Source organism: Plectropomus leopardus, chromosome 6, assembly GCF_026936395.1.
Source record: "Plectropomus leopardus strain MGB_pleo_1.0 chromosome 6, ASM2693639v1, whole genome shotgun sequence".
In the NCBI taxonomy this organism is placed as follows: Eukaryota; Metazoa; Chordata; class Actinopteri; order Perciformes; family Serranidae; genus Plectropomus; species Plectropomus leopardus.
The window spans coordinates 23,815,584-23,839,063 of NC_142181.1; the positions used below are offsets into that span (position 1 = coordinate 23,815,584).

General features: G+C 37.8%; 1 protein-coding gene across 1 annotated transcript; it reads right to left on the minus strand.

The window, feature by feature from the left end:
* Positions 1-313: 313 nt before the first annotated feature.
* jam3a (junctional adhesion molecule 3a) lies at positions 314-13,884 on the minus strand. The gene is made up of 9 exons (XM_042487267.2): positions 13,711-13,884; positions 7,407-7,478; positions 7,213-7,326; positions 6,858-7,010; positions 5,033-5,235; positions 4,401-4,500; positions 4,012-4,141; positions 1,607-1,658; positions 314-1,491 (listed from the first exon to the last, which is right to left on the minus strand). The coding sequence occupies exons 1-9, from the start codon at positions 13,757-13,759 to the stop codon at positions 1,456-1,458; spliced, it is 909 nt and encodes a 302-aa protein (XP_042343201.1). The 5' UTR covers positions 13,760-13,884; the 3' UTR covers positions 314-1,455.
* Between the last annotated feature and the right edge of the window lie 9,596 nt (positions 13,885-23,480).

Sequence of the window (23,480 nt, forward strand, 5' to 3'; positions counted from 1 at the left end):
TTTCTGAATGGCCTACTTCTCCCATCACCAAGTAAGACACAAGATAATGACAAAATACTTTAAGCTGGTATTACTCTGTGACTAATTGTGCTTCAATTGCCACATTTAAGACTATGTAGTTGACAAATGACTTCAATTTTGCAGTAGCCTATCAAAAAATGTGTTTATTGCCAGTGTGCTGTTTAGTAATAGTAATGTTGTCACAAATTTTTCTCGTCTCTTGTTGTAGGATTATTTTCTGGTCCTCTCTCCAAATCTATCTGACAATATGCTGCAGTAATGAACCACATGAAGCATTTGAGTCTCCACAAAATTTACAGTTCAAACGTATTTAATAGTAACAAAATAACATGAACATATAGCATTAATATCAAATGAACAGTGGACATTTTACAACAATTCCTGAGTTGTTACACAAATTATTGACACTAATGTTTGAAATGACAGCCTCAACACTGCAGATACACACTGAACAGTAAATACTGTAAATTTATTTCCAACAAACAGTTTAATTGCAGTATTTACAATAAGGTATGGAGTGCTATGTATGAAAATTAAAAGATCAAAAAATGTATGTATTTATGTACATTAAATACTGAGTCAAAAGTGGACAATATGTCCAATACTCATAAAATAATTAGTAAAGCACAGAAGGTCACTTATACACAGAAACAGCACTCTAAAAATCATACTTCACCACCTTTATAGTACATATTGACTTTGCAGCATAGTGGGATATATGATATTCAAACTCAGGGGTTACTCTGTACTCGTACATACTTGTTATCATCTGTGAATATAAGAAAGGCTGATAAATTGTGCCTTATGAATCTGAGCTCATCAGCCTTTTACAGTCTGCTGCTTATTGCCTGTATAACTACAGTATATACAAAAACAGGTGCCAACTCTTTCCCACGTGAAACAAAACAAGAACATGGTTATCTTAGGAACAAAGATAATGTAAAGGAGTTTTTGTAAAACAATTTCAGTGTACTCTGTAAAAAGTTGAAGAGTTATAAAAGAGGATCTGTCCAAAAAACCGTGAAGGAATGTAGCTTCCAGCATCTTTTGCGATGACACTGTGGGCTAAATATCAAATTCTACAGCTTGGAAATGTTTTTTATTGTATAACAAAAATATGGTGGCTAATGGCTTAAAATAAAAAAATAACAGAAACATGTAGTAAAAAAAACCCAGTGTTTTCAGTGAAAGTTACTTCTGACAGAGAAAAAACAAAACAAAAAATGCTACAATGTCATAAAAAACATGAAATAGTGCCACAAAAAATGATACTAAAAGTACTTTGGCAAGTTGGTTGATTTGATTTTGATGTGCATCAGAGAATAATGTGCCATTTCACACCTCAAACTTTACCATCCGGAGCATCATTGTAGCAAGTTAACCTCGACAGTTTTTGCTTTTGTCTTGGTTCCATCTTGTCCTTCGTCTCAGCTGTCAGATGATAAAGGAAGACTTGTGGCGAAAATGCCCCTGCAAAAAAACAGGAATGATAAAACTGGTATGCAGAAAGGATCCTTTAAAAGTTTCATTTGTTCATAGTAAGACATGCAATACATTCTGTGTGTCTTCTGCAGATTGTGCTTACCTCATCTGCATCCCCATATTCAACACCATCGTTCTGTGCTGGCCAGTTGTAGCTGAAATAAATAAATCAAAAATACACCATAAAATACAAAATCCTTGACACTGTTTAACTGTTCGGAGATGTTTGCCTTAAGCAGCTTTCTGCCAGAAAGGGAATTCTTGGTTAAAGTTAGCAAAAATTTGCGGTTTGGGTTGAAATCACTGTATATAAAGATGGATGACGCGTCTCCACTTATTTTCACTGGTCAAAAATGGAGCCAAAATATCCTGGATACAGCCACTGCCAGCTTGCCCTGGTGACGTCTGTTGGAGCTGGAGTCTACACAGTGGAAATCTCCTCAGTATTAAGTTCCCGCTATCCAACCAATAGCGAGCAGCACCACTGAACGCGTGTACATCACACAGCTGTCAGCCATGTCATCAGACCCCTTTTTTATTGCACGAAATAACAATTTAAAGCAAACCTTTAAGAAAAACAAACACTTTAAACATACACACGTGGACAAAATTGTTGGTACCCTTCGGTTAATGAAAGAAAAACTCACAATGGTCACAGAAATAACTTGAATCTGACAAAAGTTATAATAAATAAGAATTCTATGAAATTTAACCAATTAAAGTCAGACATTGCTTTTCAACCATGCTTCAACAGAATTATTTAAAAAAATAAACTCATGAAACAGGCCTGGACAAAAATGATGGTACCCTTAACTTAATATTTTGTTGCACAACCTTTTGAGGCAATCACTGCAATCAAACGATTCCTGTAACTGTCAATGAGACTTCTGCACCTCTCAGCAGGTATTTTGGTCCACTCCTCATGAGCAAACTGCTCCAGTTGTCTCAGGTTTGAAGGGTGCCTTTTCCAGACGGCATGTTTCAGCTCTTTCCAAAGATGCTCAATAGGATTTAGGTCAGGGCTCATAGAAGGCCACTATAGAATAGTCCAATGTTTTCCTCTTAGCCATTCTTGGGTGTTTTTAGCTGTGTGTTGTGTGTTTTGGGTCATTGTCCTGTTACAAGACCCATGACCTGCGACTGAGACCAAGCTTTCTGACACTGGCCAGCACATTTCTCTCTAGAATCCCTTGATAGTTTTGAGATTTCATTGTACCCTGCACAGATTCAAGACACTCTTTGCCAGATGCAGCAAAGCAGCCCCAGAACATAACAGGGCCTCCTCCATGTTTCACAGTAGGGACAGTGTTCTTTTCTTGATATGCTTCATTTTTGCGTCTGTGAACATAGAGCTGATGTGTCTTGGCAAAAAGTTCCATTTTTGTCTCATCTGTCCATAGGATATTCTCACAGAAGCTTTGTGGCTTGTCAACATGTAGTTTGGCAAATTCCAGTCTGGCTTTTTTATGATTTGTTTTCAACAATGGTGTCCTCCTTGGTCGTCTCCCATTAAGTCCACTTTGGCTCAAACAACGACGGATGGTGCGATCTGACACTGATGTTCCTTGAGCTTGAAGTTCACCTTTAATCTCTTTAGAAGTTTTTCTGAGCTCTTTTGTTACCATTCTTATTATCCGTCTCTTTGATTTGTCATCAATTTTCCTCCTGCGGCCACGTCCAGGGAGGTTGGCTACAGTCCCATGGATCTTAAATTTCTGAATAATATGTGCAACTGTAGTCACAGGAACATTAAGCTGCTTGGAGATGGTCTTATAGCCTTTACCTTTAACATGCTTGTCTATAATTTTCTTTCTAATCTCCTGAGACAACTCTTTCCTTTGCTTCCTCTGGTCCATGTTGATTGTGGTACACACCATGTCACCAAACAGCACAGTGACTACCTGTAGCCCTATATATAGGCCCACTGACTGATTACAAGATTGTAGACACCTGTGATGCTAATTAGTGGACACACCTTGGATTAACATGTCCCTTTGGTCACATTATTTTCAGTCTTTTCTAGGGGTACCATCATTTTTGTCCAGGCCTGTTTCATGAGTTTATTTTTTTAAATAATTCTGTTGAAGCATGGTTGAAAAGTAATGTCTGACTTTGATTGGTTAAATTTCATAGAATTTTTATTTATTATTACTTTTGTCAGATTCAAGTTATTTCTGTGACCATTGTGAGTTTTTCTTTCATTAACCAAAGGGTACCAACAATTTTGTCCACGTGTGTACATCGGGGTGAGCTACCGTACAAGACAGAAACCATCTTTGTGAAACATTTATTTGATGTGTTCCACTTTACTCCAGCCAGTCAAGAGGGGGCGAGCAAGATGTTTTTGGCTTCATTTTTGGGAAGTTATCATGTCTTCCATCTTTTTATACAGTCTGTGGTGAAAATGAAAAGATCTCTGCCTAAAAGCAAACTTTTCCCTTGTGTTGTATGTAGAATAAAATACAAAACAACACGTTGCCTTTTTCCTTCCTCAGAGTTTATACTCACTTGTTTTCATTGTGCCCTTTTTTGTAGAAGCATCCCCGTTTAAAGGAATGACAAATGGTCACAGCCAAACAGAAGAACACAGTCACTGCACCAAATGACTTCAGGAAAATCCCGAGGATGTCGACATCATCTGCAACAGGACACAGAGACGATATCTACACTGAGAGGTGGAGTATAATGCTATTATACATGGTACTGAAATCATCACCTGATTAATGATTCAGCTGATAAACCAGCTATCAAGTCAAGATATCAAACATTTGCTGCAGGAAAATCTTAGACCATCATTTACCATTTTTTGGTAGCTGATGATGTAAGACAGCTTAAGATACAACTCTGACATATTATGGTGGATAAAATAATGGCGACTCAGAGGTTTAGACACTCACAGACTTCCATCATTTGTGAAGGACACTGTGCGTGTCCCGCATCATTCTTCGCCTGGCAGTAGTACTCCCCTGCGTCCTCCTTCCTGACTCTTCGGAATTTCTGAGGAGACATTTTTAGAGTTTTTTCCAGCTCAATGACAGACAGCTGCATCGTCAGCAAAACGCGAAAGGATGTTTCACTGTGGATGGATTCTTATGAGTTTCTAAAAAACTGTCTTAAAATGTGTTGTAACATTTTATCTTTAATAACATGGCTATTGTATCTTCAAAGTAAACCATAAAAACATCATCTTGGCTTTGAATGCAACATCATCCTTCTTTCATACGGCAGTTTTAGATTTAGCCTCCTCTCTGGCTATCTCTACACGCATGGATTAATCCTGCTATTAGTCATACGATGGTTAAGGTTTTATTCAGATTAAGCTGTTCACATTTACATTTGATAAGCTGTAATTGAGTATCCATGATGCTAAAGAGCCCCATCCACAAATAGAACAGCCAGCTACATCTTCCACATTTGACTGAGGCAGATTCTAATAAAACCGTGCAAGTAAACATCGCTTGTTGCCATGCTTTTGTGATAGTTTGTGCAGGCGATGGAATAAACCAGACACAACCCCTGTCTTTCTCACCAGGCCTCCAGTGTCAGGGTTGATGCTGTAGGAAGAGTTGACCAACTTGGGGCTGTTTTTGGGGTCCTGAGGAAGCTCCTCATTGTTATGGAACCAGCGGTACTGAGGCGCAGGGAAGCCCTCGTTCTCCAGACACCGCAGCTCAGTTGATGTTCCAACCGTGACGGCCTCTGGGACGCTGCATCGTGGTACCACAGGTTTCACTGCACACACACACACACACAGATACACATGAATCTACCGCAATCACTGACTGTTTTTGTTATTAATATATTGAGACTTTTAGTTACTATATGGCCACAAAACTATACAAGGGCTTGATTGTTTAGAGTCTTACAGGTAATAACTACATTTTTAAAATACTGAATTCACAACTCTACTATCTACAGGAAAATCATCTAGCCTGTTGAGGTTGCCAACAACTTCATTGGTCAAGAAGATTTTTTTTCACACTTTTTGAACTGATTTAACTAACAAGATATGAATTAATTTAGCATTTATTAAGGAGCTTTAGAGATGATGGTTAGGCAGATTTTGTTGCATTTGATCAGATTCAGTCGAGCTGTTTTCACCTTCTATCATTCTCTTTGTTAAGCTACGCTTAATAGGCTACTGGCCGTAGCTTCATTGTTTAAGGGATACGTATAGGATTGAGGTGAATTTTCTCATAACACGTGGCAAGAAAGCGATAATATTTCACGCTACTCTTGCAAAGGTCCCATTTTACCTCCATTTTAAGGTTCATACTTGGATTTTGGATCTCTACTAGAACATGTTAATATACTCTGATACTCTAAAACCACATTATTTTCCTCATACTGTCCTCATACGTGTACCTGTATTTACCCTCTGTCCGAGACTCTCTGTTTTAGTGCCTGTCTCTTTTGAGCCCCTCTCCTGAAAACACCCAGTCTGCTCTGATTAGTCAGTGTTTACAGGTTTTCCGCATCTGTGCTCTCAGGGTCTCTGCACCATCATTGCATTGACTGTAACAGCACTGCAGTGGCACATTCTGTCTTTATGGACTGTTTCAATGGAAATGCAACAGTTTGGATCCATGTTAACTCCCTGTCAGCTGATATCATTCATATACATTTAACATTTAGCATATGTTCATATTTTAAGTCTGGCGGCCTGTCCAAGGTGTACTCCGCCTCTCACCCAATTACCCATTTGCAGCAGCCTCATACATGTTTCTGGTATTTTAGGCCATTTCTAAGATTTTCTGACATTTTTAGGATTTTAGAACGTTTATAGTATTTCAGAACGTCCCTTGGATTTCGGACCGTTTCTAGGACTTTAGGAATTTTATAGAAATGTAGGATGTTTCTAGGATTTAGGACATTAGGGGTTTAGCTAGGACTTCTGTCGGGGGGTGTGGGGATCCTCCACTGGCACTTTTTTTGATACAACAGCTCAATTTTCATCTGTTTTATGCACTCTGGCACCTTGTGTATACTAAAAGTATAATAATATTCCCAGTGTGAATCTTTTTATTTTTATTGTAGATTAGAAAATGGTTTGGGGGGGGCACCCGGCACCCTGTCAGGGGCCATATTTGGACCCCTGGCTATAAGCTGAGTATCAATGACCTATGTAGTATAGTTGTGACATCACAGCTTCACAACAGTCCTGATGGCTAGTTTGAAGACACAGTTTCTGGCTGTGTGTATTTCTCTGCGTGTTGAGTTTTGATACTTTCGCTGCTTTAGAAAGCTGACGCGCACTTAAATGATCTATTCATTTATTAACTCACAAGAATGTAAATCTAGTTGTGCTGTAAGTCTTAAGTCATAGAACAGTCAGTGATGTGGTACCACCATACCTCTTACTGCGAGACTAATAAGTATCTCATCAAAGTCCCTTTGATCATCGATGGCGGCCACCTCGCAGCGGTACTCTGCAGTGTCTGACCGGGTGGTGTTGAAGATCAGGATGTTGGCTGGCTCTCTGAGCTGAGCTCTGTGCTCCAAATCCCCTTTTAAGAGAGGAAAAAAACACTTTACAATTGCTCATTCACATACACAGCGTGACTTCACAGTTCAGAAAAAACAGAATTCAATGCCAAGTTCTTTCAAGGTACCATTCATTCAGCTAAGCTTTGAGTCCTCAGACTTTGAAATGCTGCGGCCTACTGGTTGATGGGGTTTTCAAAAAATAAGAGTTTGCAAGCGGTTTACCTGCTATCTTGTTTTGAAAGTACACATAACTGGGAACACCGTTCTTAATCTTTTTCCATTCAATCCTTGGGTTGTTTGTCGAGATGGACTCTATTAAACAGGTCAGTTCGATGGCTGTGGGGGGAAACAGAATGCATCAGGAAAAGAAAAGCTACTTTAGCTAAATAGGTTGGAGTGATTTTCCTGCAACTCACGCTCAAACTCATTTGCCCACACAATCTTGTCCGTGGTTCGGAGGATTACCCCGAGTGATGATGGGATGTGACCTGCGAAAAAAAAAAGAAAAAAAAGAATGAGACACTAAACGCTGAGTAACCCTGATGGCACACGCAAGCATTTTCATTAGCAGACATTATCAACTGGGCATGTTGCCTAATAAACAGTGGATTAGAGTGATAAATATAGAACCTTGCAGAGAGCCTTGGGATCTGATTTAGGGTAAATGTTTCTTATTAATCACTTCACATTTCTGTTTAAGAAGATTAACACCTGGGGCCAAAATGTGCAAACGTTCACGTATATTTTAAATGAACGTGTGTGCTCCGCAGTGGGCTCTCAGCATAAACTGACCCCTGAGAAGAAATCATTCTGACAGTGTTTGATTTGGGTCCTTTATTAATTGGATTATAATTTGACTGGTGATGAAACATTGAACGGTGGAGCAATTTTTAAATGCTAACTTTCTGCAATAGAAATATGCTTTTTTTTTGTTTGTCTTAACTCCTGTGCACTGCATTTTAAATGAAACTGTCTAAAGTTAAAGTGCTGACTTTCAGCTTTTCAGCTTTTTGTTTGACACACCCTGGAGAGCCAGAGTGGGAGGACTTTAAACACAGTCCCTCCAGTTTTAGGACAATGCAGCAGGACAATAAGCATAAGCATGCAGACAAGGCAACCAAGGTGTTTTTAAGGCCAGAGTAAATCACCTGACCACGCTCTAACGGAACATTTGTTTCAATTACTGATGACTGAATGCAAGAAGCTCCTGAAACAAGTCAGATCTCAAGGCGGGACTGCAGTACCGTCATCTATAAACAAAGATTTCCTAATTATTTATGATTACTTCATTTCAGTTTAGCTCAGCATAACTTGATATGCGACACATACACAAGTGTATCAATTTCTTCAGCCACAGACTCTCAAGCTGAGAAGTAGAAAAGAACTACTGGAAGAAGTAAAAATAGAGGCAGTGCTTTCAGACACAAAGTGGATGTGGTTGTCTGATTTCTGTCAGAAACAAATCTGACGTTGGAAAATGAGCATTTGCATCAGTAGTTCACTAGATCTCACTAGCGTTTGGGTGACAATGTGCCTCTGAGGAATAGCTGGAATTGGTCAATGATGTGTCATAAATTAGAGCAGAACGCTGCAAAGCATTACAAGATATTTGTTTCATTTAATTTTTTTCCCCAGGTTTAGTGAAAGAGCTTCTCCTCTAAATTTTGACGCTAATTTACACTGAGATTTACAGGATAAATAATTTATCAGAATCCCTTAACAAAACAAATCAGGAGCACAAAAATAACTTGACGGTGGGAATGTGCTTAAATGCGAAGCATATTTAATCAACCGTCTTGTCTTACCCCCTCCTCAGGCACAAACAACACATGAAATTTACTTATTTTAGAAGTGCCTTGCTTGAGTGCACTCCTTTAAGCAATCTGTGTTATTTTGTAAATGTCGGATTTAAATGGCACGGGCATAATTCACAAGTTTGGTCAAACTCCGGGCAGAAGAATGATAATTTAAGCAGAAAATACGTGAGTATGGAGCAAGGAGTGTGCAACAAATTACGAAAATGTGAAAATTACTATTTCAAACCTGCACGTAATTCCATAATGTGTCTGATTTAAACAGCGGAGGATAAATAAGCATCTTTCCTCCTTCCGCTGGTACTCTGCACTCAACCTATTGTGTCTGTGCCTCACTTCCAAATGCAATAATTGCTGGGTACACATGCGACTAACAGCACCCATGCTGAGTAATGACAGCATTATACCTCCCAGTGGGGGCAACATGATGGATTCCAAATAAGAGCTGAAAACAGATAATAATTATCTGAGCGGGCCTTGAATACTGCAAGACATCCCCTTCTGTTTGCCCGAGGCACTGTGCACTGACTATCTATTTATTCAAAGCAGCCTCGTTACCACACGAGTGACCCTGAGACCTACAGTTAGCAAGCTAGCACGTAGCCGAAGCTAAGCTTGAAAGTGATGAAAACGTGGGTCCTGCCAAAGCATCCGCTCATATAAGCACAGCTGCGGACACTGATGGGATCTGACTCCCAGGTCTCAGCTTCCGTCTCTGTTGCTGACTTTCCCACCCTGTATATCAAGAAGCTATTTTTAGCCCAGCTGTGACTGGACATCCCGGGAGACACAAGGAGAGCTCGTCCAACAAACGCTCCCTTGGCATATGTGAGACCGGGTGAAGAGTTGTGGACTGAATCTACAATAGAGGCAGAAGATTTCCTCATACTGCAAGTTTGCATAAACAACAAAGTGGGACAAGATAAAAACTACAGCACTTTAGACATTCAGTAGAATCTGGCATGACCACACAGCACAAATATCACATCACAAAAACATAACAAACTGTCATCCTCGCAGAGATTAAAACATAACTTACTAATTAACCCTCTGAAAGCTGGATCGACATCAGTTTTCTCATGTTGCTTTCAGATGCTTTTAACAAGCATTGAGACCTCTGAAACCTGAGCAGAAAGGTTTAATTCTCTTCAAAAACATGGCGGGAAAGGTAACAAGCAATTAAACAAGAAATGAAGAGCAAACTGAAATAAATTAGTACAAGCTGATTAGAAAATGACACTGAAAACTATCCTAAAAACCGGGATTACTAGAAAATCATATTTTTTTAAAAAAGCGGAAAATGTCCACAAAACTATATTTATAATTATTAGAATTATATTATAACACAAAATACTATATGTATATATATTTTTGTTGTTTATTTTCAGGTAATTTTCTTGTAACTTCTCAGTATTTTCTTGCTAAGATTTGGGTCATTTCTTTAGCTCATTGCCTTCTCGTGATTTTAAAGAAAATCAAGCCAGTTTGCTCAGGTTTTAAAGGGTTAGGTTTTGCTGAAGTCCATTGGCTTTTGTAAAACTGCAACACTGATAAAAGCTCCTCGGGGGTGACCTCTGTTGCATGTCACCCTCCCCCGTTCTCTCTTTGGTCAAAAATGTTCACAAAACAAACTAGAATAGGCTCTATACGTACAGTTTTCTTTCCTTATTATTAACAGTAAATGATAGCAGTGAATCTGGAATATGGTGCATGCACACTAGAGTAACCAAAATAAATATAATGTACCAACTACACAGCCAGGCACATTTTTGACACGATTCTTTTAAAAACTAGGCCGTGGGAAAGTATAACCACAGTCAATTAACATGACAATGTGTTGCTAATTACTAATACAAGCTTAGAATAAAAGCATTCCCACAACAATGGTCGATCCCTCTGTGACACCATGTAGGCTGAAGAGAAGACAATATTTTTGAATTACCAAAAATAATCCTAGCGTTTGCTGGAAAGCAGACACAGGCTCATTTTTAATCCCTGTGTTTTTGTAATGCATAGACAAAGTAGGTTCTGAGAGAAATGCGTTCTTAAATGGCCACATTCGGCAAATCCTCTTATCGGCTAAATATGAAAACAACTACCCATCCCCATCCCTGAAACAAAAAAATCATTGAACCAGTGTGTCTATAAAAAGCTTTTTTCCCAGACATTCCAGCAGAGTCACTGCAAATATGCTGAAGGCAAAGCAGAGATAGCTGCAAGTAACATGGAGAGGTAGAAGGACCACTGGGATTCACAGCATACTCGAGCGACTGAGTAATAACATCTAATCATTCCCGTTGATCAGTATGAGACAGTGTTGTTGTCATATGAACCTGAGGAAATTTGTAAGAAAGAGACCTTGTACTTTCTGTTTTTCTAAAGCCATCCCAGGCTACAGGAATGACACTGGTGAAGAAAAAGTCCCTGCTCTACAGAATTATGAATTAAATTTAAAGATTTGCAGCTTTTCTTCTTCTTCTTATTATTATTATTATAGTATCTTTTGGTTTCAGAGTGTTGGTAGAATAAAACAAGAAATCTGAATAATTGCTCTCTATAATCAAACATAGATCAAAACCTTGTGTCGGGCGCACATGGAGAACGAGAAACAATCACATACACAGGAAAGTAATCCAGGCACTCCAGAAATATAGAAATGAGGACGGAAATATAAAAAAAATCCTTTATTGTAGTGGCTGAATCATTAAAAGAGACAACATGATTTAACCACTGAAGGCCTTCGTCAGGGCTTTAAAATCAAAAGCAATCTAAATACATTTCCTTGCCCTGTGAGGAACTGTAATGTGTATTTTCCCCTATTTTCTAACATTTTACAGTTGGAATGTTAAACCCTTTGTAACCTGAGCAAATTGGTTTAATTTCTCTCAAAAACAAGAGAAGAGGTCAATGAGCAAAAACACATGGCCAAAAAAAAAGCAAGAAATGAATCAAATGTTAAAAAGAAAATTACCTGAAAATAAGTGGGAAAAAAACAAAAGCAAATAAAATGATGCCAAAAGGTGCAGAAAATTAAAATAATAGATTTTTTTTCTGTAACACAATTTTAAATATATAATTCTAATTATTATAACTATATATTTTTATGGACATTTTTCTCTAGGTTTTAATCATTTTCAAATGATTCTCCCCCTTTTTTAAAACTAATTTTACGTCTTTTTTTTGGGTCACCTTTCAGTAATGTATTGCAATTTGTGGGACATTTCTTGCCAATTTGGCCATTGCCTTTTTTTCAAGTTTTTGAAAGGAATCAAACCAATTCGCTTTGGTTTCAAATTGTTAAACAGCTTGTGAGAGGCGTCTGAAAGCAGCGTAAGAAAACTGATGTCAAACCTGACTTTAAAGGGTTAATATATCAATCAAGAAAATAACTGTTAGATGCAGCTCTGGTTTAAACATCACACAATTTTAATTAAGAGCAAGCTAAAGAAGTATATTTGAAGTGATGTGATACTTTCAGTGTGGAATAACATGATTTTCCAACCTTAAAGCTACTTAAAAGGGAAATTTGAGGGAACTGGATGTTAAAGGATTAAGATAATCTTGAGGGAACAACATTCATTTCCCCTTTCTTTTAACAAAATAATTTGAATCCATGCACCATTGAGTGCAAGTCACACAACGCATGAATTAAACAACCTTAAAACTGATTCATATTCATCATCTAAACCTAAGGGCAGTCTAAAACTGGAGGGCAGGCTTTCAGACTATTAAAATTAAGTTAAAAATTGAAATAATTTCTGCTACTGTTTTGGAAGTGAGCTACATTTTCCCACTGATTTTCAGATCCACAGCACACCGTCAAGAACATAATAAATGAATGTTTTTCCTGTCAGACGCCTAGTCATTTGATTTACACTTGCAGGGGAGCTGAGTCAAAAGTTCATCACTAATTACTGATGATTGTAATTTGGAAATAATGCACTCCCCTGCCGATTTTCACCCAGCAGCAGGGTGACCTCAACTGCACACACCCAGGGTGGATACAACATATCACCCAGCATCAGCTGCATTGATCAGCTGCAAAGCTCCAGCTGTTGTTGTTGTTGGGCAGGGAGGATGATGAGGCATGTCATCTCCAACACACAATCTGACTCTTCATCTTCAGCTCACTAATAACACCACACAGACCATCATCAATCAGCACGTGGCCACTAAAGGTCAATACACACACTTCTTGGATAGGATTTCTGCTGGATAGAGAGAGATGGCATTTGAGCTGTGGATTTTAATCAGTTTGCAGAAATGCATGCATCTTTGATTACACTGCATGCATAATACACACAGTACAGTAAAAAAGCATGTCATTTGAGATGCCCTCCCAGGCAATATGATTTATGGCATTCTTTATATCTCATGGCTGACATGACAGGTCTCCTTATGTTGCCATGTGGTTGCCCTTTTCTCTCATCCAGAGTAACGTTTTCCTTTATTTTTATTCTGGAAATTTCCTCACACATTACTCGCAAGTGGACAAATAAGCACACGAAAGTAGTCGAAGCTTGATTAGAGGTTTCTACAATATAGAAATAAAGCGACATTAAACGCTAATAGTACGGTGTTAGCAAACGTTAAAATAAATTTGAGCGTTTAAAAACGTGAAGGGTGCTCTACGTCATTTTTCAGGTTTGACTCGTACAACAGCAACGTAACGTTTTACGAAAAAAAAAAAAACCAATCTCAGTCACAATAAAATCTCCCAAATGAAACAATGCAATTCACAGTCATAATGCTTTCTTGACAATTCACAACCTGTTTATGTCAAGCTAACGTCTGGTCAGCGTTAGCAACAACGGCTCCGTTAACAGCTGAGATTGAACTGAAACGGCAGCTCGTTAAGCGCAGCCTCGTTTTCACATTAGCACCGTGCGAAAGAAGAGTAACTCACCTAAGCTGGTGTACAGGACGAAACAAGCGATGAGCCGCGGGATCGCCATCTTGCAGCGTCTCGTTTCTCGGTTACAGTAGCACACACTCAGCACCTCTGAGAGGTATGAGGATGGGGGCAGAGCAGACTGGTGGATGTTGCCATCGACGAGTTTCCATAGCTACAAGCACCGAGGGGGAGTGAGCCCTCAACGCTGCCTGATAGGCGATAGGTGGTGCCAGATATACTCCTCCTCCAAAACCAGTGATGGGAGGAGTATTCAGATTCTTTCCTTGAGTAAAAGTACTGATACATAGTGGTGGGTTTACTCATTTACTGTGTCTTGGGGTACTTGTACTTTCCTTGACAGGGTACACACTGATCCTTAAAAAAATCTTAAAAGGCATTGAATTCATTAATCTAAAAATAAGGCCTTAGTTGGTATTAAACTGACTTAAATTAATCTGTCAGAAGTGTTAAACATGCTCAGAATTTCATGATTTTTTAAAAAAAAAAAAGTTGCATATTGAAATCTCAAAATAATTGGTAACATCTATTTTTTCATTAAATAGTTCAATACATTTCTTAAACTCGTCGTGATGGGAATCCAAGCAGTAGAATCTCTTATGGAGAGTAAAAAACACAAACACGCTTAGAAAACTATCCAGAAACTCCAGATATTTCCCACTTCTGTTGGTAAACCAAATAGATACTTTTATAATAATGTAATATGTTCATTGTCCTCCATGTGTTTCACTTTAGAAAGGCTGTTTTTTTTTTTTTACCAACATCTGACACGGATATTGAATTAGATAAAAAAAAATCATGTTTTATGTTACAATAAACATTAATACACTAAACTAAACATTAAATAAATAATAAATAAACATTAAACTTAATTTTGAGTGGCATGGGAAAAAAAGTATTAAATCTATCACGGCTTAAGCTGCAGGAAGCCAGCTAACCCTAAATTCTAACTGGGAGATATTTTAGCTGGTCGCAATCTGCAATTCTCAACACTAAATACCAATAAATCCATCTAAATCTTACATATTATTCTTTTAATTGCAATTTTTGGTGCTTGTACTTCCTGAGTATTTCTGCTTCATGTTACTACATTTTCAGTGGTAGAAAAAGGAACTACAGAAAGCAGGCTACATTTAGTTCAGTCCTGTTAGCACATTTTTGAGGTGCTAAAAAGTGAAATATTGTCCTTTTTATGTCACTAAATTTTATAATATTAGTTATAAAGTATATAAAGTCATGAGAATTAGTCACCTTTTCCAATTTCAACAAGTTATGGACATGCTATTATCTCAGTAATAGCAATCCAGCAATATAATAGACTGCACATTATTCTTAAATGGACAATTCTATGACTATGACTCCATTAATCAGTTGTTTAATTTGTAAAATATCTGAAAAAAATACCCAGAGCCCAAAATTATCTTCACAATGCTTGTTTTGTTCAAACAATAGTCCAGACCTCAAAATTATGTATTCATTGTTTTGTTTAAATAATTAAAAGGAAAGATAGCCAATTCCCACATGTAAGAAGCTGGAACCGTGTAATATTTATCATGAAAAATGGAAGAAAAAAAAACATGATCCATATAGATGCTAATTACTTTATGACAATAGATTACTTGATGAATTGTTTCAAATGAACTTGTGTGTTTTCATTTGCTTTTTTTGTGCAAAAATGTTAACAGGTAAAACAACTAGTAACTCTGGAATGCAGTGGAGTGGAAGCATAATGTGGTGTGAGACTAAAATACTTCAAATACCTCAAAATACAGTACTTGTGTACATGTACTACTGTATTAATGGCAAAAGGTTGTTGTCTGTAAGACAACATTGAGGGCTTAATAGCATTAAAACACACTACAGGAGCATCAGGGCGGAAGATGGACCCTCCACAGACAGGAAATGCCTGAACATCATATTGCCAGACATTGATCTGTAAAGTCAACACCAGTGGACCAGAACTCATTCGCAATATTGCATCTAAACAAATATTAACAAAATAACTGGTGCTGCAAAAAAGAAAAATTAAATGAAAAGATCAACAGAATATTTTGCAGTAGGTCTACCTTACTTTAGCATGAAAATATCAAAATCCTCTGTAAGAAGGTCTGAACAGATGACCTTTCTAAGTTTCAGTTCATTTAATTTATCTTGGTGTTGTATCTATTTTCATTGCTGAGTGAAAGGTACCGACAGCAGCAGCTTGAATCCCTGCAAATAAACAGCAGATGGCAGTGTTAAACCAGATATTATGGCAGCTGTCAGTGCACCAGACACAGCCAAATAACAGCACCATCTTGTGTAAATATTTGGGCAATAATAATATTCGTATTACGAGAAGTCAATTTTGTGATTCTTCAGAATATATGTAATGCATTTATGTAAAAAAAAATTCTGTTCCCAGTCACAGAAAACAAAAGCTGAAACTGTTTTGCAGTAAACTAAAGTGAGTGCCCTCTGAAAACAACTCTGATCCACCCACTAAAATCTATAAAAGACAAAGAGAGCAGAATGAAATGGATGGACTTGCTGCCCTGTTTGAATCCTCCTACACCATCAGACCATGCTCACTCTTGCAGTGCTGTAATATATGTTTTTAAGCACTTTTTTCCTTTGTTGCAAGGCCTCTACTGGCTGCAATGTTTGCTGTTGTTTTGCAGATGTAGCGTACTTGTTATATTGTTATTTGAATATAAGGGCATTCAAATTACAAATTTGTGGAGGAAATAGTGATGTTCAGGCTGTTTGTTCTGTAGTCAGTTAATGTGTATCTCACTCTGAGCCAAATAATGACACCATCACTGTAACACTGTGTCATGTTACAGGTGTTGTTTGTAGACACCTTCATTTCCTGTGATTTGTTTCTTGCATCGGTGCATCATTTAGCACAGTGAGTGTATATCTTTCACGATATGAAAATTGCAGCACTGTTGGTTTGGGATTTAATTTCCACTCGTCTATCCGGTCTCAAAACCATGAGCCCTGTTCCTGTAAGCTTGACAGACAGGTCTAACACCGACCAAGCTATTTAAGGTGTGCACTGTGTTGAAATAAGCGCAGGAAATGAAAATGTATCAGCACGCATTATTATGCAAAATCTACAGCGGAATGAAACAGCAAATTTTCATTCACATCGAAGAAGATTATAACACTGCAGGTGCTGCAGGTTAAATAAATGAAATAAGTTTATGTTTTATATTTTCTCCAATAAGTGTTGACATTTGCAGTATGTTAGGAAACATAACACAGAGATTGCCACCGTGTTACAGTATCAATAAAACAGCTGTTGGACTTTATTTGTGCAAAATGTTGAAAAGGCCTCACAGTCATGAACATTCTAGCTTAGGTTATTGTTTATTTTCATATAAATCTACATATTTGTATTTTACCTACCTAGCCTTTGTTTATAACTTCTATTTTCATTCGAGACTCAGTGCTCCTGTCACACATGAGCGAATGCATGCAAGTGACCGTCATGTTCATGCTGTATGTGGAAAGTGATGGGTGTATCTGGCCAGGCAGCATGCCTCACATGGGGCAGTTTGTATTTTTCATGGCCAATATCAAACAATATTTGGCTGAGTAAACATGGCAACAGTCAATGTCTACCCCACACATATCTCTGCTATTGGTTGAGGCTGCGACCAAAGTTGAAATCCACATGAGGGCCAATTTTTGCTACCAAAAGCAAATATTTTATTCGCCACTTTGCTCTCACTGAATGGACATAAACAGGAGTCGAATATTAGCTAATGTAGATTTTGCACATGTGACCCCACCCTTATTACTGGACTTGATGTGAGCGAGAGCAGGCGGACATCAGGTTGTTTCCCAGTGAGGATGTCCTCAACCATCCTAACCTCCTCATGTCGATCGTTTGAGAAACTATTGACCCTGGCTCTCATTTGGCAAAGGCTTTCACGCCTTCAACCTTTTGTGGAGCAACAGTAAGCTGTTGCTTAGGCTTGCTCAGAACTCAATCAACTCCCTGAATGTTTTTGTCGATCATAGTATATCTGGACACTTTTTCATACTCCGTTGACCAGAATTCGCTGTATGTTAGGAAGAATATTCAGGGCAGAGCTTTTAATTTAATTTCAATTTCACGTATATTTTTGCAATATTTTTAATTTCTTTGTGTTCTAAACCAACATGCTGCTTACATTTGTGAATTAAAATCGAATATTTGGTCGTTTATAATGTGTGGATGTTGATCTTATCACAAAGGAGAAATATGGATCTCGTGACTGCACCAGTTAGAACCACTGTTCTAAGTAAATGTTACAACATCAGTTCTGCCTCTCTGTCCCTCCTTCCTGCCACATCCCCCTGCATTTCCATTAAGCTTTATTGCTATTCTCTGACTGTCTGCCACAGGCCCTCTGACTTTCTGTATCCTGGTCACCTGACTCCCACATTCTCCTACTTACCTGTGTCTCATTTCACAAGCATCCTGCAGTGCATATTGCCTTTTAGCCCATTTTCCGCAGTTACCAGATTCTGTGATACCTTCAGCCTTTAGCCTGTAGCCGAACCTGTCTGCACTTTCCCCCGCCTCATTCTTGCTGTCCACTGGACCTTACACAACCTCTGCTTGCCCAGAAATCCTCTGTGCATTCAACATTTGTTTGCATTTGGGTCCTATTCCTTACTGCCTCGCACCCAGCCACCTGACAGTAAAAGCTTTTAGATTTTTTCCTTGAAATGTAGTTAAAATACATCATCTCATCATCATACCCTAAATTTAAATGCGCTTAAAAAAACATGTTAGTTCTGAGGGCAGAGCCTTCAACACTCTAAATGCTCAAATACCTTCCTCCTCTTAGCCCACACCTCAGTCATATTCTCTTATGTTACAGCAGACAGACCGAGCAGTCTGCAGTGAGTAACTTAGTAATCTAGTTTTTATTATTGCAGAGAGTTCTGCAATGCGCCCACAATAACTATTTTCTTGTGTATCTCATTTCAGACATTAAGGGAGATGTTAAAGCAAACTGGCATTGCAGACTTATAATGATACATCATTATAAAGTCATTCAGGGACAATGGACAGGCAACACAAATTCCAAAAATACAGTAAAATGTTCACTCTTAATGACTTTTAAAGAACATATATATTATTAGGGTAAAGTGTTGTACAAAGGTATACATTTGACTCGTGTTGGTGCATGTTTATGTGAGCTACATGATCCCTACATTTGAAGATAAATGACACATGGGCGGCATTGATAATGGCACTCCAGGTCCTAAGTGATTTAAAGAAATGCTAATGTATACTATATATGACTGTACATTGGTCATAACTGTCACACTTTCTTTGACGGATATTCTTATCACAAAGTAACCTTCTGTGGGTGTCAAAACCTGCTCTTTGAAGGTTTCCATAGAGCTCCCAACCCCCTTCCTGCAGCTATTATTAGTGTGCATGTAAAGCGAGACATTTTCTCTCCCGCTAATATTTCTGCCACTTATTGTTCTTTTCTAACTAACTCTGTAATTTAATTCACTCTTTAAGCTGTAGTCGGCGTTTCAACCTAAAAAACGTAGAGATTCCTCGGGTTGTGCATGTGCTATTTTTGGCCTCTGCTGTTTGGAGTGTTATTTTACATATTGAAGATTGCAGCTGACACACATTCGGCTATAGCTTTCATTAAAAAAGCCGCAGCCAGAGAGTGTCTCCTCAGAGCAGGAGCAGCTTGAGGTTCTGATAGGGAGGCGGCTCAGATTTTCCAGACATGACGATCAGATGGGAAAGGCTAACGAACAAAAGCAGGAGAAGGCAACGTTTCACATCATGGTGGCTGAGTGAGGGAGGCAGGAGCGACTTAATAAAAGGGATCAGAGGGGTTTTCAGCACGGCTCACAGCTTTTTTGAATTTACAGCAAGATTCATTTTACTTTAAAGTATTTTTGACAGTTATCACAGAGAGAGGTATATACTAGGGCTTAGCTGAATACTCAGATGAAAGGAGCATCCAATACAGATAATGTCCACTTTATGTAGACCAGTATTATCTGAGTAAAATGTGCCAATATCCACACTGATGACAAAGGAATACTCTAATTTGGGCAGCTTTGTTCAGTCTTTTACTCTTGCAGTCAGAACAGTGGTGTGTCCAAAAAAAATGTTTTCTAGTTGGCCCAAGTCATGCACCGACATATGCAGGGTGGCATAGCACTGCTGTGGGCACACATGTTGGCATTGCTACCTATTTTAATTATTAAAGTTACCGTGTATAAATAGAAATATAAATAGACCTACCAATCACAACACAACAGAGTGACATCACACAAATGTAAAATAAAGCTTCCATAATTTATTCAAGAAATTGTTCCTCCAAAAGTAAATAGTGCAATAGCAAGTACAAAGTTTAGCCATAATTAAAGCACCTAAAAAAAGAAAAAAGAAAGACGATAGATAAGCCTGTGTGAACAAACTTTGTAATAGTTGTAGCAATTTATTTGTATGTAGAATTAGTCAGGCTAGGTATTACTCTGACACATTACTGCCTCTCAGGTTTAAGACTGAATTGCACCTATAAATGAAAATTTAGGGCTGCATTTAGCCCCTAAAAAACTAGCAAAAATGTTATTTAAACAGACGTGATGCTAACATCCTGTTGTGTTACACAGACTTTTAACATGATGGTGTTCATATCACTTTAGTTCAAAGGGTTATTTTGGCACGTGAAACATATTTACACCAAAGCAAGTGTGAAATGTAAACAAACATGTAAGTGTAATAAATAGAGGTCTACCAGACAGTTATTCATGTATATGTCGCCACTGATAATGTTAGACCTCTGACACGCCCACAGAATGGGAGAAGACATACCTACAAGCTTGTTTCACATCGTTGCACACTGTTTTGAGAATACATATAAATCAGATTTCAGGGGTTTTCCGTGCCACCCCAGACACACCCCTGAATCAGAAATGCTCTGAAGCTCAATTTTATGGATGGTTTTCTAATAAATGATAAATATAGAAAGTTCTGATCAACCCATATCATTTCCAGGCTTAAAATAAAAACTCCTAGTTATGCCCAACCCATTTCCAGTTTGGGCTCAACCCACTTCCAGCCTAAACTCCGTCCACTTCCAGTGCAGGGGCATCTTTACGTCTTGCACATACAATTTTTGTTTTTATTTCACACCTGCTTTGGCAGTGGAAGGTTCCCATGTCAGTAAAGCCCCTTTGAATTGAGATTTATACTCCGCCATATTAAAGGGCAGTGAGCCTGCATAACACAACAGGGTGCTCAACACACCACTGTTTCCGTTTAAATGAGCATTTGCTGTGTTATGTCGGAGCTGAACGCAGCCCAGATGCAGATAATGGTGTATTCGCTTATCACTAAAAATATTTTGGTATAGTTCGTACATTCCAATTGACTTGAATTCACCCTGTTTAACCCTGTGAAACCTGAAGGAAGTGACTTCTTTCAGAAACATGGGAAGAGGGCAATGAGCAACAAAATAAGAAATTATCAAAAAATTGTTGAAATGTTTTTGTACGCTAATTTGCTCAGTGTTCAAAAGTTTACACACATGTGAGAGGCGTCTGAAAGCAGTACAAGAAAAGTGATGTTGCCCCAGGTCTCAAAGAGTTAAAGTACAGTTGGCAAATAAGCATATCACATTTCATCATCTTATTAGGTCAGACGTTATCAAGCATATTCAGCACTGGGCTGTAAATGTACAATATTTGAAACTTAAAAGTACTCCTCTTCTGCTTATTGTTTATAGTACAAACATTGTATCCCTAATTGTTTTAGTCTGAAAATATCATCCTCCAAAGCTTGTTAATTTGATATTTTTGATATTTTCTGCAATTATATTGCACACAAATATATTGTGCTAGGGCTAATAACTATTAGCAGTAGCTATCAAACACTTTCTTTGAAAATTTGAAAGACATTTTTAATCCTCTACATTTCTTTAGTAGTCACTAGTTACTTAACAGATTCAGATTCTGCTTGCAGAAAATATGATCACTGATTAACTGGTACGGATTTAACTTCCACAGTGTAGTGTTCCAACAGTGTATACAGTAGCTAGAAAAAGACCTCCCAGACCAGCTACAAAATTAAAGTGCTTCTTACAGGTTTATGCATGACACAATTTCATATGTACCTTTACTTATATACATATTATTGATAATACTGTACTTTTATTGAACCTGTTCAGAACCCCTAAACCATTTCATTGGACATATTTTTCTAGGATGTATAGATCTATGATCACTTTCATCTGACTACACCCAAAAGCACAAACCTATTTGATTGGATGTCTTTGAGCCAATCAGAGTGTTCCGCATCATCTTAAATTGACTGCAGTTGAGCTGGGTCACAGTTTTCAACACGCATGGCCAAAAGTGACTCAAGTGTAAGGCACCTTTTAAACTCTTTATTTTTATATTTGTGTTTAAACTGTGTTTGAATTCAACAGTAGATGTGATATTACTTATACATGTCAAAATATCATATGAAAGTTTAATTGCTGTTTTTGTTTTTAAATATACTCTGAATAGGGTCTGAGCAAATTATGAAAAAAGAAGTAAGTAGGATTTTACTCGGAACATTGAGCAAGTATTTTCACATTGTGGTATTGTAACTTTTAAATGAAAAACCTGACTATTTCTTCCACTGCTCCTTTTTTTAAATGAAATATTCTACAGAGAACGTTCCCTTTTGGTTGGTGCATCTGTTGCAAGTTTTTTAAAGAAAAGACCCTGCATTAACCTAATTTTAAATGCTGTTAGATCTCTTTTAATAAACAGATGAAGCTTTAGTGAAAGCCAAGCTTCCAGACACTTAGCAGGATAATTATGTACTGAAACTGTCTCCTCCATTCTGTACTTACTTATAATTTGCAGCCAGTGTGCAACTTAACTATGTGTTGGTTTATGCTCAGTGTGAAGTGGTGTTGGTGTCAGTATTCCAGAGAACATGTGAGCTGAATTATGTAACATGACCAGCACTCAGTATTCAAATCATTTACTTAAGTAAGATAGCAATACCACAGAATAAAAATAACCAATTACTAGTACACGTCCTGCATATACATTTTATTTAAGTAAGGTGCTTAATAGCAACAACATGTACTTTAAGTAACAAAGTAAACAAAATTTAAACACATAACTGTCAGTGTCATACTGTGGGATAATAATTGATGAATTCCGGTGTAAGCTGTACTTAAATGTTTTTAAACCCAATTGGTCAATGTGAGTATATTTTTTTTCACTGCTAAATATACTGTTTGGTAGTTCAGTATATAATACTGCATCATATTTTATAATATTTTTAGGTTAAAATATTAATCTGAATCATTACTAATCGCATGGCTGTGAAATAAGTGTAGTGGAGTAAAAAGTACAATTTTTTCCTCTGCAATGACGTGGAGTAGAAGTATAAAGTAGTATAAAATAGAAATACTTAAAATACTTCAAATTTGCACTTGAGTACAGTGAACATCTTTACTTGAATCTACTTTCCGTCCAATATAATCCTGATACACTGTATGCATCAAATTAACATAACTTTGCATTTTTAGCAAAGGGTGGATGGACCTGATGCTGATTTCTTGTGGGGGGGGTGATAAGACTGAGACCTGATAGATAGACCATAAATCATCTCCATGGTAACCACCTAATCAATAAGCAGCCAATCAGTCAAGTGTGGTTAGATAAGGTTTTTAACAGGCGTACCCTGAAAAACACCCCAAAGGCCTTATTTACCAATCACTTAGCAGGTCAACATTTTC

Coding starts and splice junctions, on each gene's coding strand:
- jam3a (XM_042487267.2), bottom strand. CDS start 13,759: ATGGCGATCCCGCGGCTCATCGCTTGTTTCGTCCTGTACACCAGCTTA. Junction 1,659..4,011: donor AAAGGGCACAATGAAAACAA/GTGAGTATAAAC, acceptor TATTTATTTCAG/CTACAACTGGCCAGCACAGA. Junction 1,492..1,606: donor AATATGGGGATGCAGATGAG/GTAAGCACAATC, acceptor GTTTTTTTGCAG/GGGCATTTTCGCCACAAGTC.